The 17,439-nt window shown below is 41.8% G+C and overlaps 1 protein-coding gene across 1 annotated transcript in view; it reads left to right on the top strand.

The window, feature by feature from the left end:
• LOC137377096 (low-density lipoprotein receptor-related protein 5-like) overlaps positions 1 to 17,439 on the top strand; it is a 270,969-nt gene that overhangs the window by 134,690 nt on the left and 118,840 nt on the right. The window contains exons 6-7 of the mRNA XM_068046392.1: positions 10,360 to 10,756; positions 11,034 to 11,205. Coding sequence (XP_067902493.1) covers positions 10,360 to 10,756; positions 11,034 to 11,205 — 569 coding nt within the window. The remainder of the gene's footprint in view (positions 1 to 10,359; positions 10,757 to 11,033; positions 11,206 to 17,439) is intronic.

Here is a 17,439-nt window from a genome sequence, read left to right as displayed (position 1 = left end):
ATATGGATTTTAAGAAAGCATTTGATAAGGGACCACATAAAAGGCTGGTTAAGAAAATTGAAACTCATGGAATAGGAAGGTCAGTGTCCAATTGGATTAAAAATTGGTTTAAGGACAGAAAACAGCAAGTCGTGGTAAATGCTTGTTTTTCAGACTGGAGGATGGTAGACAGTGTTGTTCCCCAAGGGACAGTGTTGGGACCACAGCTTTTTTGATATATATGTATGTCTTCGATCTTGGAATACAGAGTAGAATCTCGAAATTTGCTGACAACACCAAATGTGGTGGTGCAGCAAACAGTGAGAATGATATGAACTGCCTGTAACAGGACATAGATAGGCTAGCAGAATGAGCAGACAGGTGGCAAATGGAATTATTACTGACAAGTGTAAGGTGATGTATTTTGGCAGAAGGAATAGGGAGAGGCGATATATACTTAATGGCACACTTCTAAAGAGTGTGCAGGAACAAAGGGACCTGGGGGTGCATTTGCATAGATCTTTGAAGGTGGCAGAACATATTGAGACAGTGGTTAATGAAGTATATGGGATCTTGGGCTTCATAAATGTTAGCATTGAGTACAAAAGCAGGGAAATTATGCTGAACCTCTGTAAAGCTCTGGTTAGGCCCCAACTGGAGTATTGCATCCTGTTCCGGACACCACACTTCAGGAAGGATGTGAGGATCTTTGAGAGGGTGCAGAGGAGATTTACCAGAATAGTTCCAGGGATGGAGGATTTTAGTTACAAGGTTAGGTTGGAAAAGCTGGATTTGTTCTCCTTAGAACAAAGGATATTGAGGGGAGATTTAATAGAAGTGTACAAGATTATGACGGGCTTAGATGTTAGACAAGGAAAACCAGTTCCCATTAACCAATGGTACAAGGACTAAGGGACACAGATTGAAAGTTTCGGGCAAGAGATGCAGGGGGAATATGAGGAAGACCCTTTTTACGCAGCGGGTGGTAATGACCTAGAACTCGCTGCTCACAAGGGTGGTGGATGCGTAAACGATCAATGACTTCAAGAGGAAGTTGGATGGCCCCCTGAGAGAAATAGATTTGCAGGGCCATGGGGATTGAGCCAGGTGTGGGACTGACAGTATAGTTCCATGGAGAGCTGGCATGAATTTAAAGGCCTAAATGGCCTCCTTCTGTGCTATAAATGACTCTATGACGCTCCTTGATCCTTGATCAATATCTACTTGCATTTGCTCCTCCGAGTACTTTGCAATAAGGATGTGGTGGATGCTTAGTATGGGAATAGGAGGAGATGCTTGGATGAGGAACTGACAAAGAGGAGGGGTTGGATGCGGATTTTGGAAGCAGGGTGGAAAGTGGAAGGAAATGCATATAGATTTCCAACTGGTAAAACCATAATAGCTGAATGATGAGTTGCAAGAAGTAGAATGGAAGGGGTAAGTGTTGAGAAGACACAGATCATATCTTTCCCCAGGTTAATCTCCTTGCTGATTTTACTTTCTAACAGCACAATTGGCAAAAGCGTCAGTACTAGGGGTCTGCAACATGGACGCCAGTGTCCATGGTAAAAATTTTGAGGTCCATGGTAATTTCAAATGTCTTGCTCCAGCCTTTAAACTTGTGTTTTGAAGCATAAGTTTAAAGGCTTGGAGCAAGACATCTATAATTATCAAGAGCGGAAGTAATTACAAAGGATAGGGCTTCGGCTAGTTCCTACAGCCCACCAGAGTTTTGTATCTGGCCCGCCAATCAAAAGTGCAAATGGTTTGCCTGTGAGTGGACCTTTGTCCAATCGAAATGCATGGATGGTCAGACTCGGTAGGAAGACTGGAGCTGTCAGTCAGCTACTCTCTGGCTTTGTCTGAACAGATAGCGCACAGGAACAAATGATAGAACTGGAAAGGCAAGACTTCTTTGAGCCAGAGCAAGATTTATTTTAGGCAAACAGTCCATTTTCTCAGCTGGTTTCTCTGCGTGTGATGTTGGTGCCGAGCGGCAATGTGTTTCCGCTTCTGATGCATGGGGTGGGGAGAGAGGGAGGGAGAAAGAGATGGGAGTAAAGGGAGGGAGAGGGGGAGAGAGTGGGAGGGGCAGAGAGACAGGGTGTAAGGGGGGGGAGAGAGAGGGGGCATGGGGGAGGGAGGGGTGCAAAGGACAGGGAGGGGCGAGAGAGCGGGTAAAGAGGGGGCAGGGAGAGGGAGAGCAGAGCAAAGGGAGAGGGGAAGGACACGGGGAGAGAAAAGGTGACACAGAGGGGAGACAGGAGTGAGAGAGAGGGAGACACACAGGGGAGCGGGATGGACACAGAGGGAGGGGGAGAGATTTGGCGAGAGAGAAAGAGATCAAGATCATTCCTGAAAGATGGACATACATCCTAATTCTCTGCATCACTCATCAAGTGTGCAAGCAGACAATGACTACTTGTGCAAGCAAAAATAATGCCGGGTATCTCACTAAATAGGGAGAGATGTGTTTTAAATCAGACTGTGTTTCGATGGCATTAAGCTGGCTATACACTTTATATACCGATTGATTGTATCCATGTCCGTGGCTCAGTCAATAATTTTGTCAGATGTCTGTAGTGCAACATGCTGGTGCCTATCCCTGGTCAGTACAGTACTACCACCATACCAATGCATTCCTATCATCTGTTCCTGTCAGCTGTAGCTGCATTCTGCTCCTCCAGCATAGTGATATTTAAATTATAACAACATCTGACTCACAACTTCAATCCAGATTTCCACTGCAGATTTAAAATTGGAGACAACCCAGTAGGAGAGATAAAAGAGGAGGTAATGGGATCCTAGACTGAAGTAAAGCAGGAGCAACTGCTGATAAGAATGTGGTGGTTAAAATGAGAAAGAACAGAGAGAAAAGGTATTTGTGAATGTCAGCTGACATGGATGTGAGAATTTTGGTGGCTAGAAGCTTTAGTTTTTAGTTTAAGTTTTAGAGATACAGCACTGAAACAGGCCCTTCGGCCCACCGAGTCTGTGCCGACCATCAACCACCCATTTATACTAATCCTACACTATTTCCATATTCCTACCACATCCCCACCTGTCCCTATATTTCCCTACCACCTACCTATACTAGGGGCAATTTATAATGGCCAATTTACCTATCAACCTGCAAGTCTTTGGCATGTGGGAGGAAACCGGAGCACCCGGAGGAAACCCACGCAGACACAGGGAGAACTTGCAAACTCCACACAGGCAGTACCCAGAATTGAACCCGGGTTGCTGGAGCTGTGAGGCTGCGGTGCTCACCACTGTGCCGCCCATAATTTCCCACACAATAAGGTTAATTTTAACTGCCCCACATCCCCACCCCCCACCCCCCACACACAACCTGACAGAAGGGAGAAGGATTAAATTTGTGGAAAAAAATGTAACCTGACCCTAATCTGCTGACAGTGCATCTATATATGGTTTAACCATGGCAGGTTTGGGGCCAGTGCAGGTCAGTGATTATAATATTTAAGTGACGCTCAGTTCCTCCAGTTTCGGGAGCTTTGTAAGGTTGGTCGTTGTCTCGTATATTTCTTGAGGGATTGCCTTGAATGCAAGTGTATTTGATTATTTTAGAAAGTAAGCCTAGCTTCTTCATTCTATAACCTGAATTTCTGCCAATATGGGGTAAGAAAAAATGTTTCTCATATGAAACTCCAATTATAAAATTAAGCAAATTATATTACAGAACAGACTCAACTATAAGGGGAATTGCCACATAATATGCTTAATTTGGATCCATTGATTTTTTTGTGTGTGACCTCAGTAATAAAGTGATAAAATCAGATTCACATGCTGAAAATCTGCATTTTATTTAGTCGTGGGACCTTCCCACCTTCAAGTGCCTTCCTTCAAAGAGTATTAAAGTATCACCCTAAACAATTCCCATATACCTTTTATGCAATTAGTTATAAACCAGCATTGGTAAAAATTTGAAAATAGTTTGACTGCCAGTGTTTCAGGCAGAATGCTAAAGTTACACAAAAACAGAAGGGAAAATCACACTTTGAGAAAAGTTGAGAAAAGCAATGTTGTTCTGAACTTCCTTTCTATATTGTTTTTAAAAATCTTGTGATAACTATAAATCTGGTATCTTTGTGATGCTTTTAAGTTCAAAATGTTGCATGTTCTTTCTATTTGTAAGTTAAAAATCCTAACAAAAAACAACATTGTTTGAAAACAGGCATTCATTATAATGAATGGTGGTTGTTGAGACACAAACTCATTGATGCATCCACAGTCTTGAAACACTTAGCCTGCCTAATGAAAAGTGCCAACATTGTGCTTTCACACTGTAACCTTAACAGCTTCCTGGCACATTAGTTGTAAGTTAAAACTAAGACACAGATTGTAAAATAAACAACCCTTCTCAATGCAAGCATCACATCAGGTCCAAGCATAGCACATATGAATGCTGTAAATTAGTTCCATTCAGGCAGTACGTATTACAATGTTGACGTTCTTTACTGCATTTAAAGGGCAGGAAGAATAGCTTTGGAAACATGTTGTTCACGGCCTGTTTGATTACACAGTTAGTGAGTGGAAAGGACAAGAGTTCCCAGTGGCATTGACTAAGAATTTGAATGAAACAATGACACATTGTACTAATCTGGTTAGCAGATAGACAAACGGGACAGGAATAGCAAGGAGCTCTGGCAGGGTTTGGGGGAACTGAAACTGTGCTTTACATTTGTTTGCATTAGGTTGATAAATTGGCACATTTGTTACTATATTATAAACAATCTTGTCACCTGTCAAATTCTGAAAGTGGTGCAGAGGAGGATGAAAAAGACTCTTTGTCAACTTGTGGGATGTTCTCCCTTTTTTTTGTCACTCCTGATTGAAATTTTATAAATGTAATTTAACCTGCATTTTCAGCACTAAAGCATTACTATTAATAATGCAGCCTTAATCAATAACAATTTAAATGATGTATACACATTGCATTTCAAAACTAATTGAAGTTGGAAGCTGCATTGGTTTACACTATATACTGCAGTCTATCATGTAAAATTCACTTTGAAAATCAATGAAATAGCAAAAAAAAAGTATCACTTTCAAAATATTAGGGATTCTAAATGGCTTTCTTGTTTCCTTGACTTATCTTTCACAACATTTGAAATGGTACTTTTTTTGCTGCACAAGTGACTGTTTCTTTTCCTCTGTCAATTTTGATTGCTGGATAATTTAATGTAATTATGTAAGGAGTCTCATTATGTAAGGAGATCTATAGCTATTGAATTTGTAAAATTATTTGCGTATAATTAAAAAAAGTAAAGGGTTATTGTTTGTGTACCTTCATATTCTAGCCCATTTAAAGAATTGTCTCTGTGAAGCACCTTGGGTCATTTTTCTGTAGATGCTCTATAAATGTAAGTTGTTGTTGACTTGTGTATTACACAGTTAGTGAGTTGCAATAGAATTCAGTTTGAAGTTGATCTATGGGGCAGCACTGAAATCTGAGCTTCTAATCTTTGCATCCAGCACTCCCGTGCCATTGTATGAGAATGGGTTGCTAGCTGCAAACACTCTGCTACGTAAGGGTCTGTTGGAGAATTAAATTTTTAAAATGCAGTCAGTGGTTCAGCATGGTTCACAGATATGTTTTGAGTTTTTCTTGTAACCTGTAATAAAATACAATTGTAAATGTTTGATTAACCTTCCAAAATATAAAGTGTGCAGGTCATGATTAAACTCTTAAGAACTGTGCAAGAATTTATAATTTGTGTTGATGATTCATGGGCTTGTTCAAACTATTCATTTTGGAAATTTTGAATTTCCATTACTATCCAAAGGTTTTTTTAAAATTCGTGTAAAATTTTTATCAGAAGGCATAGATTGTGGCCTCTCGTAGATCTTCCGTCCACAGTACTCCCTTTCTTCAGATATAGAGCAAAACAGCCTAGATGGTACTTCAATATGATGTGTTATTACAATTCCAAAATTGAATAAAAGGAATTTTATTTCTGTTGGAGAACAACAGTTTTTTTTATCCTCTATCCTCACAACTGCCACCACCAACCCCCCAAAGAAGTTCCCCCTTTTACTATTTTACTGCCATATACCAGTCAAGGTGTTGAAAATACTCTTATCTGGGTAACAGTGTTGAGCAGAATATAAATCTTGGACAGGACTGCATGCTCCCTTGGTAATTTCATAGCTAAAGTTTATTGTGATAGGTTGACTGCATGATAGGAATAATTGCCTCATTAAAAATCAACAATTGCATCACATCAATTAATTCCATTTGAAATAAGGGGCAGTTGATGGCATAAACATTGAAGCTCCAACTCACTGAGTAATGGGTGGTTATTAAGATATAGATTCACAGCTATGATTTCACCATATGTTAAGCTCCTGATTAAACTGCACCATCACAAGATGATGCTGAACAGAGGCCAAGTGCTTGCGCAGAAGGCAAGAGGGGAATTTGGCCACCTAGTTTCACAGGCTTCTTTTGTACATTTTCTTGTACCCACCTAAGGAGTGCCTTTGTCAGGGGCTTGAGAGCAATTTGCCAAGCCTTCCTCTTACCTAGAGAAAATGAATGTCACTGGAAGAATGTGGGGTTGAATTCATGCTGTGCATCATTACTAAAGTACATATTCACATGAAGGGCATTAACCTTTTTAATATGAATGGGTAACACCTTTGTTAAAATAACACTGAAGAACTTTCAAGCAAATGCATCAATATGTCACCATCACCTACCAAGTAGAGGTATTAATGAGAGAAATGTTTTAAATGGAAGTTGAAAGTATTTATGTAATACCAACAAGAATTTAGTGTTGAGGGGAAAATCTGATAAACATTTTTCAGTTTTGTTTTGATTATTGGAACAATAGTAAGAATGTTAGAATGTTTTTTTTTTAAAAAGCTTGAAGAAGGTTTTTCAATTCTTAGCAATGTCTGTACTCAAATAGCCTGGTACCTTTGAAATCTATGTTGACCTCAGTTTAAATATTTAGAGTGCACAGCAGATCTGTGCTGCTGCTGCTCCATTTAAATTTCTTACTGTTGGGAGAGAGTTCTGTGCATCTTTGTGTCAGTGCCGGCACAGATTTCTCTCCTAAGCAGGACAATTAGATTTCCCAGCCAGCCAGGAGCCAAGCAATATAAACACGGTTTTACCAGGCTAGAAAGCAAATTTCAGTTACCAGTCTCAGATTGGTAGTTACAATATAAATGCCTCCTCAAACGAAAGATTAAGGTAGGTAGCCTTTTGTTTTTGCTTGTGTGATTAAAACATAACATTTGTGCTCTGCCTGAAATTTTCTGATTACATACAGCCAGTTATTTTCCGTTCAAACCTGCAGTAATTGTTCCATGTGAGATTACTATAAAACTCATCTATGTATCCTTAACGGCACTTTAAAACAAAAGTTTTTATGTCAAATACCATACGTGGAAATATACATGAGGATAGAATGCACAAAGGTTGTGACATCATTTCTGGGTTCCGATTATAAACATAAGCTTCTTTTTCCTGGTTTGACCAAACTGGAACTCCGTGATTGGGTTTCAGCCTTATCTTTGTGACCATCTATTAAACTGCATATCACTGCCCTTGCTTGGAATGTTCAATTTCTTAACGCTGTCCTAAAGTGATTATTGCTTTTTGTGCTGTTGTCCAAATAAATAGTCTTTCATGTTTATAACAATGTAATTGTTAATGGAGGGCTCATAAGCCACGTGAAAAAGTGTTCATTTTAGTATAACAGTTAATCAGAATTGGAACTTTTAAAAAATATATTTGATGCATTTTAACCAATGAAGACAGTAGTTCAATGGGGAAAACCCAGCAGCCCTGTCTCAGTGGTAGCACTCCCAAAAAACAGATCATCTGGTCATTTATCTCATTGCTGTTTGTGGGGCTCGTTGAGTGCAAATTGCAACAATAACTACAATTCAAGTGAGTACTTCATCGGCTGTAAAGCACTTTGGAACATTCTGAGATCTTGAAAGTTGCTATGTAAATGCTCGTTTGTTCGTTCTTACCCAGAAGACATGTTTGTGCTGGCAATTAAGAAATGGTGCTTGAGAGCCAATTAATAGTAATAAACATGGGTGAATTATCACTGTTTCACGCCATAGCAAGTATTCTGTATTACTGTCATGCTGTATTTTTGTGTTTTGCAATTTTTCAACATCACCTCCATGCCTCCAGCTAGCCAGTCAAGCATTTAACTGAATAATTATTGCTTTTTAAAAAATCGCTTTGATCTTTTTCCAACATGAGATAAATAATTGTCATGATGAAAGAGCACTAGTGTGACTGTGGAGAATATATGTTCATGCTGATTAATGAAATGCTCAGATATAGAGTATTACAGGTTAAAATGTAGGTGATTCACTTGTGAAAACCTTTTGATCAAAATTTATTTTTGGAATGATATATTCAAATAAAACATTATATCGGTTGAGCTTCATTTGTGAAAGGAGGTTCAGAATATATATAAAAGGCATATAACTAATGTCAAAGTAATGAAATTACAATCTATTGAGTAAGCTTTGGCATAATAAATCTAAAACTATAATTTTAAAATCTTAGCGAGGAAATATTACCCTCTGTACCCCTTTTAGAAACTAAATGATTGAAAACAATTAGCATTTTGGTTCAGTATATATGTCTGTAAATATTTATGTTGAACCGTAAATACTGACTGACTTATCTGGGCAGCTTACTAAAACTGATAAGAAACAGAAAATGCTGAAAATATTCAGCAGGATAGGCAACATCTGTCGAGAGAGAAACAGAGTCAATGGGATGGGTTTTTTGGTGGCGGACGTGTGCAATGGCAGTCCACCTGCGCGGACTGCACTTCGCGGAGCCACCGGGATATTAAACGTGGCGGCTCATTTAAATGGCTGGAGCGGACCACTACCTCCCCATACCTCCTCCCGATGACGTGGAGGGGGCGGGTGGTCCGTCCCCGGCAATGGCATCAGGTGCCACTGCATAGGCGCCAATGCCATTTTTAAAGGGCTTCGAGCCTTACATTGCAATTTAAATTTTTAAAGGAGCAATGATGCTGAAAAAGAAATAAAGTGATCCTGACCCTCTCCCACCCCCTCCAATAAGCATAGAAGTAATTATCTGTCCTTTTCCCCCTTGCCCCTAAACACATAACTTGTGCTCCCTACCTTCCCCCCCCCCCACAAAGTTCATCAACTTTAAACTTTACCCCTCCCCCCACCACCCCTGAGACCAATGAAATTAGTTTGACCCCGCTCCCCTCACCCGCACTGAAAAACTTACCTGCTCCCCACTCCCCACCAGTGTTCCGCCTCGGATACCTGGGCAGGTATTCGAAGGTGCAGGAGTGCCGGCCACCAGCACCAATATCGCCCCGGAATGGATGGCAGGAGCAGGTAAGTAATTAATTCATTCATTTTAATAAATTAACCTATTTAAATTTTGGTCAGTTGCCGAGCGGCCAGAGATGGGGCGCGCCACCACGAGGCCTCGCCGCTGCCAGCAATATCGGGCCGGGCCTTCCTGATGTCGAAGCCCATGATGGGCCTCTGCTGGAGGCATTTTCCACCCCTCCCCCCTGCCCCAACCACAATTTCTGACGTTGCTGGGGCTGTAAAATCCAGCCCAATATTTCAGGTCGATGACCTTTTATCAGATCTGGAAAACGCAGAGATGTAACAGGTTGTAACTAAGTACAGAGGCAGGGAAAGAGTGGAGGGTGGGGGAAAGAACAAAAGGAAAGGTCTCATAGGGTGGAAGGCAGGGTAATTAAATAACAAAAAAGATGTAATGGGACAAATTTAAAAAAAAGATGGATCTAGAGGAGGTGTTAATGGGAATAGCAGAATCATCACCACAGCTGCTGTCTGAAAAAATGGGGGCAGAGGTTATGTTCTGAAATTGTTGAACTCAGTATTGAGGCCAGAAGGCTGTAAAGTTCTTTTTTTTTAAACTGAAGTTGATGGTGTGTGTACTTCAGTGAATTTATCGTTTCAACTTTTTATGTTAATTCAGGTCCTCTTAATCAATTTAATTAGGTGATAGATACTCACTTTTAAACGAAGACATGCACTCAACAAAAAGACCAAAATAAATAAAGGTTGATGGTCAAAATTCTTTTTAATTATGGTTTTTAAAAGGGGTACTAACATAGAATCTCTGTCTCTCTCATTATGAGGTGCACCATTATAAGACGCCTTCCTCTGTTTATATTCATTGCTGTTCAGCCTAGGGATGAATGTGTCTGGAATTTCTTTTGTTCTGTTTTGTTTGGAGTGGAGGACATAACATTGTTAATCTTACTTGGCTTTGACTGCATAAATGTATTTTTCCAGCTAAATGTTGTGTTTCGAGGCAGCCCTGGAATTAACGGTTATTCTGCCCTACAATAGGTGCAGAAGAGGTCTTGCTGCTTGCGAGAAGAACAGACCTACGGCGCATCTCCTTAGACATGCCAGATTTCACAGATGTTATTCTTCAGCTTGATGATATTCGACATGCAATAGCAATAGACTATGATCCAGTGGAGGGATATATTTACTGGACTGATGATGAAGTTAGAGCTATTCGTCGTGCATTTCTGGATGGTTCGGGGGCCCAAACGTTGGTGACCACAGAAGTTAACCACCCAGATGGAATAGCTGTTGATTGGATAGCACGAAATCTTTATTGGACAGATACAGGAACTGACCGCATTGAAGTGACCCGGCTTAATGGGACATCTAGGAAAATACTGATAGCAGAAGGTCTTGATGAGCCTCGAGCAATTGTCCTTAATCCAGTGACTGGGTATGTACGCAAAGGTTTTTGGTGTGAACGCTATTTAAATGTTCGGTCATAATTTTAGAAAATGTGTATTTTGTATGCTATGTTTTAAAGCGTATTGGCGATAAGATTGTTTCCTGTTTAAAAGTGCCAACTATTGAGAAAGTGATCTTTTGGCAAACAATTGTTAACAGCATTACTGTAACTTTATTGTAAAGAAAGTAGTGATTTGTATTGTTACTATTGAGTTTATTTCTAAAAACAAAAAGGGCAAGAATTAATTTTATCAATATTTTTACAGCTATATGTACTGGACAGATTGGGGCGAATACCCGAAGATAGAACGTGCAAACCTGGATGGCTCTGATCGAATAATTTTGGTAAACACCTCTTTGGGTTGGCCCAATGGCTTGGCATTGGACTATGCTGAAGACAAACTTTATTGGGGTGATGCCAAAACAGACAAAATTGAAGTAAGTTCTGAAAGGAAATGTAAGCTGGTGACATGGCACTGTTAATACAGGGAGATTAGAATACGTTTAGAGCCCTAAGTGAAGCAATGGTACTGGAAGGGAATACTGGACAAAATATTGTATTTAATGCCATGAAATGTTTTTCATTCAGCAAACAGGGTGGACTTCGAAATGAGCAGTAGAGTAGGGCACAAGCTCCACAGATGAGAATAGTACCAGCTAAGTAATGCCAGGGCAGCTCAGCCGAGTGGAATGTGCCTCCTGTGGTATGTGGGAAGTCGTGGACGCACCATGTGTCCTCGACAAAAACATCTGCAGGAAGTGTCACCGGCTGCAGAAACTTGAGCTCCGGATTTCGGAACTCAAGCAGCGGCTGGACTCACTGCGGCGCATCCGCGAGGCAGAGAACCGTGTGGACTGCAAATTTCAGAAGGTAGTCACCCCGGAGCTTAAGAGAGCACAGGCAGAGAGGGACAGGGTGGCTGCCAGACAGACAAGAAGGTCAAGGTAGGTACAACAGGACTCCCCGGAGGGCATCCCACTTTTTAACCGGTTTTCAGTTCTGAGTACCGATGGGAGAGAGGGTTCCTCTGGAGAGTACAGTGAGAGTCATGACCAGAGCACCATGGGTGGCTCAGCTGTGCAAGGAGGGAGGAGAAAAAACAAGAGAGCAATAGTGGTAGGCGATTCTATAGTTAGGGGAACAGATAGGCGTTTCTGTGTTCGCAGACCTGATTCCAGGATGGTTATGTTGCCTCCCTGGTGCAAGGGTAATGGATATCAACAAGCGGCTACAGAGCATTCTGGAGGGCAAGGGTGCACAGCCAGAGGTGGTGGTCCACATTGGTACCAATGATATAGGAAGAAAGAGGGATGAGGTCCTGCAGGCTGAGTTTAGGGAGTTAGGAACGAGATTAGCAAACAAGACCTCAAAGGTAGTAATCTCCAGATTACTCCCAAGGCCACGTGCTAGTGAGTATAGAAATAGGAAGATACACCAGATGAATGCATGGCTGGAGGGATGGTGCAGGAGGGAGGGCTTCAGATTTCTGAGGCAATGGGACTGGTTCTGGGAAAGGCAGGACCTGTATAAGCCGGATGGTCTACACTTGAACAGGACTGGGACAAATATCCTTGCAGGAAGGTTTGCGAGTGTTGTTGGGGATGGTTTAAACTAGTTTGGCAGGGGGATGGGAATCTGAGGGCAGTTTCAGATAGGACAATTTCAGGGCAGGGAACGGGAGGCGAGTGACTCTGAAAGACAGATGAAACAAAGGTTAAAAAGTGTGCAGCACAGGAATTTGGCAGTGTTAAAGGGTATTTATTTAAATGCAAGGAGTATAGTAAGTAAAGCCGATGAGCTGAGGACACAGATAGACATATGGCAACACAATATCATTGCAATAACGAAAACTTGGTTTAAAAAGGGGCAAGAATGGCAGCTCAACATCCCTGGATATAGAGTTTACAAGCAGGATAGAGCGGGGGATAAAAAAGGAGGGAGTGTAGCATTATTAGTTAAGGAATCAATCAGCTTTGAGGAGGGATGATATGCTAAATGAATCATCAAATGAAGCCATATGGGTGGAGCTCAGAAATAAAAAAGGGGCAGCCACACTAGTAGGAGTGTACTATCGTCCCCCGAATAGCAAGAGGGAGATAGAAGAACAAATATGTAGGCAAATTCGTGAGTGCAAAAACAATAGGGCAATAATAGTTGGGGATTTCAACTACCCTAATATCAAATGGGATATTAACAGTGTGAAGGGCACAGAAAGCACAAAATTATTGAACTGCATTCAAGAGAACTTTTTAGCCAGCACGTAACGAGCCCAACGAGAGGGGACGCAATTCTAGATTTAGTCTTCGGTAATGAAGCTGGGCAAGTGGATGAAGTAATAGTGGGTGACCATTTTGGAGATAGTGACCATAATACAGTTAGTTTTAGCATAATCATGGAAAAGGACAAAGATAAAACGAGTAAAAGATCTAAACTGGGGAAATGCAAATTTTATGAAACTGAGAGGTGATCTGGTGAAAGTGGACTGGATACAGCTAATTGAAGGAAAGTCAGTGGCAAACTAGTGGGAAGCATTCAAAAGCGAGATACTACAGGCACAGTGTAGGCATGTCCCCAGAAAGGTAAAGGGTGCTACTGCCAAATCGAGAGCTCCCTGGTTACCTAGAAGCATACAGCGTAAGATAAAGCAGAAAAAGAAAGCTTATGGCAATCACAAAAAACATATTCTTCTTCTTTGGCCTCCTTGTCTCGAGAGACAATGGGTAAGTGCCTAGAGGTGGTCAGTAGTTTGTGAAGCAGCGTGGCTATAAAGGCCAATTCTAGAGTGACAGACTCTTCCACAGGCGCTGCAGATAAAATTGGTTGTCGGGGCTGTTACACAGTTGCTCTCTCCTTGTGCTTCTAACTTTTTTTCCTGCCGACTGCTAAGTCTCTTCGACTCACCACTCTTTAGCCCCACCTTTATGGCTGTCCGCCAGCTCTGGTGATGACTAGCAACTGACTCCCACGACAAAAAACTTAATACTTTAGAAAGCCTAGAGGATGTGCAGGGGTGAAGTAAAAAAGGAAATTAGAAAAGCAAAGAGAGGACATGAAAAATTATTGGCAGGTAAAATCAAGGAAAACCAAAGATGATTTATCAGTACATTAAGAGCAAGAGGATAACTAAGGATAGGGTAGGACCTATCAGAAATGCACAAGGGAACTTATGCGTGGATGCAGAAGATGTGGGTAGAGTTCTTAATGAGATTTTTTGTCTCTGTCTTCACAAAGGAGAGAGTTAATGCAGACAATGTAGTTAAAGAGGAGGAGTGTGAAATATTAGATAGGATAAGCATAATGAGAGAGGAAGTACTAGAGGGTCTGACATCCTTGAAAGTGGATAAATCACCAGAGCCAGATGGATTGCATCCCAGGTTGTTAAAGGAAGCCAGGGAAAAAATCGCGGATGCGCTGGGGACCATCTTCAATCCTCACTGGATACAGGCGAAGTGCCAGAGGATTGGAGGTCTGCGAACGTTATACCGTTATTTAAAAAGGATGTGAGGGATAGGCCAAGTAATTATAGGCCAGTCAGTCTGACCTCGGTGGTGGCTAAATTATTGTATTCAGTTCTGAGGGTCAGGATCAACTGCCACTTAGAAAGGCATGGATTAATCAGTGATAGTCAGCATGGATTTGTTAAGGGAAGGTCATGCCTTACCAACTTGATTGAGTTTTTTGAGGAAGTAACAAGGAGGATTGATGAGAGTAGTGCAGTGGATGTGATCTACATGCACTTTAGTAAGGCATTTGACAAGGTCCCACATGGCAGATTGGTCAGTAAAATGAAAACCCATGGGATACAGAGGAATGTGGCAAGTTGGATCCAAAATTGGCTCAGTGAGAGGAAACAAAGGGTAGTAGTCGATGGATGTTTTTGCAAATGGAAAGCATTTCCAGTAGCGTTCCACAGGGCTCAGTGTTGGTTCCCTTGTTGTTTGTGGTATATATTAATGATTTGGACTTAAATATGGGAGGCATGATTGGGAAATTTTCTGATGACACAAAAATTAGACGTGTAGCTGATAGTGAAGAGGATAGCTGGAGACTCCAGAATGATATCAATGGTTTGGTTGAGTGGGTGGAAAAGTGGCAAATGGAATTCAATCCAGAGAAGTGTGAGGTAATGCATTTGGGGAGGGCAAACAAAGCGAGGGAATGCACAATAAACGGGAGGATATTGAGAGGGGTAGAAGAAGTGAGAGACCTAGGAGTGCATGTCCACCGATCCCTGAAGGTGGAAGGACAGGAGATAGAGTGGTGAAGAAGGCATATGGATTGCATTTCTTTATTGGCCGAAGTACAGAGGCAGGCATGTTTTATTATTTTCTTTTACAGCACTGCAACAGGCCCTTCGGCCCACCAAGTCTGTGCCGACCAACAACCCATTTTATACTAATCCTACATTAACTCCATATTCCCTACCACATTCCCACCATTCTCCTACCACCTACCTACACTAGGGGCAATTTACAATGGCCAATTTACCTATCAACCTGCAAGTCTTTGGCTGTGGGAGGAAACCGGAGCACCCGGCGGAAACCCACGCGGTCACAGAGAGAACTTGCAAACTCCGCACAGGCAGTACCCAGAACTGAACCCGGGTCACTGGAGTTGTGAGGCTGCGGTGCTAACGACGGCGCCACTGTGCCACTTAAAATGCTGGTTAGACTACAGCTGGAGTATTGCTTACTGTTCTGGTCATCACATTACAGGAAGGACATAATTGCTCTAGAGAGAGTACAGAGGAGATTTACAAGAATGTTGCCAGGACTTGAAAGTTGCAGCTATGAGGAAAGATTGGATCGGTTAGGGTTGTTTTCCTTAAAACAGGGGAGGCTGAGGGATGACTTAATTGAGGTGTACAAAATTATGAGGAGCCTAGATAGAGTAGACGGGAAGGACCTGTTTCCCCTAGCGGAGAGGTCAATTACCGGGGGCACAGAGTTAAGGTGATTGGTAGAAGAATTAGAGGAGACATGAGGAAAAACTTTTCACCCAGAGGGTGGTGAGTGTCTGGAATTCACTGCCAGGAACGGTGGTGGAGGCAGAAACCCTCAACTCATTTAAAAGGTACCTGGACAGACACCTGAAGTGCTGTAACCTGCAAGGCTATGGACCAGGTGCTGGAAGGTGGGATTAGATTGGGCAGCTTGTTTTTTCAGCCGGCACTGACATGATGAGCTGAATGGCCTCCTTCTGTGCCGTAATTTTTCTATGGTTCAACGGTTTCAGGAAGTGATAATGTCACATTAACACCATTAAGAAAAATAAGGGTAATTTAAGCTGTTAAATTCATTATTTATATAAAACATTTAGTTGAAGGAAATTAGCAGACTTTGCCCTTGTATTCCATTTTTATGTGGCTTATACCATCTACACAATTCCAAATTTGAACTAGAAAAGCAGTTTGTAACATTTCAGTTATATTTCAGTTTTTGGCAGAATGCCGATTCCAGCTGTTGTCTGTTCCTGGTATATTCTTAATTCAAAGTTACTTTATTTTATACCTCAACTTTTTAATGCAAAAAGGCATTAAATGATCAGTAGACTGAATGAAAAATGGTCATTCAGCTGATCCACTTTGCTCATCTAGCCCTGTTTCAGAATGTAATCTTACCATTCTTGATTGTTCTCTATCCCACATTCTTATCATTGTATTCTTTACTAAATGGAGCGATTGATCTATTTCCTTTATGAATACTTCAACTGCATGAGCAGTTTTTTTATTTGTGGGGTGTGAGCATCGCTGGTAAGGCCAGCATTTATTACTCATCACTAATTGCCCTTGAGAAAGTGGTAGTGATCCACTTTCTTGAACTGCAGTCAATGTGATATAGGTGCACCCACAGTTCTGTTATAGTTAGGGAATTCCAGGATTTTGACTCAGCGATGATGAAGAAGCAGCGATATATTTCCTAGTCAGGCTGCTGTATGACTTGCAGCTGGTGTTGTTCCCATGCGTCTGTTGCCCTTGTTCTTCTAGGTGGTAGAGGTTGCGGGTTTGGAAGGTGCTGTTGAAGGAGCCTTGGTGAGTTGCTGCATTGCACCTTGTAGATGGTGCACATTGCTGCCACTGATCGCCGGTGGTAGACGGAGTGAATGTTTTAGGGGTGGATAGGTTGCTGATCAAGCGGGCTGCTTTGAGCTTGGTGTTGAGCTTCTTGAGGGTTGTTGGAGCTGCACTCATCCAAGCACGTGGAAAGTATTCCGTCAAACTGCTGACTTGTGCCTTGTAGATGGTAGACAGGCTTTAGGAAGTCAGGAGATGAGCTACTTTCCCCTGAATTCCCAGTCTCTGACCTACTCTTGTGGCTACAGTATTTATATGGCTGGTCCAGTTAAGTTTCTGGTCAATGGTGACCCCAAGGATGTTGATAGTGTGGGGGATTCAGCAGTGGTAATTCCATTGAACATCAAGGTGCGATGGTTAGATTCTTTAGTTGGAGATGGTCGTTGCCTGGCACTTGTGTCGCGCAAATATTACTTTCCGATCATCAGCCCAAGCCTTAATGTTATTCAGGATTTGCTGCATGCGGGCACAGACTGCAAATTGTACTGAACATCCCCACTTCTGACCTTATGATGGAGGGAAGGTCATTGATGAAGCAGCTGAAGATGGTTGGGCCTAGGACACTACCCCAAGGAACTCCTGCAGTGATCTCCTTGGG

This window comes from Heterodontus francisci, chromosome 14 (genome assembly GCF_036365525.1).
Source record: "Heterodontus francisci isolate sHetFra1 chromosome 14, sHetFra1.hap1, whole genome shotgun sequence".
In the NCBI taxonomy this organism is placed as follows: domain Eukaryota; kingdom Metazoa; phylum Chordata; class Chondrichthyes; order Heterodontiformes; family Heterodontidae; genus Heterodontus; species Heterodontus francisci.
This window is presented reverse-complemented; position numbering and strand designations above follow the sequence as displayed.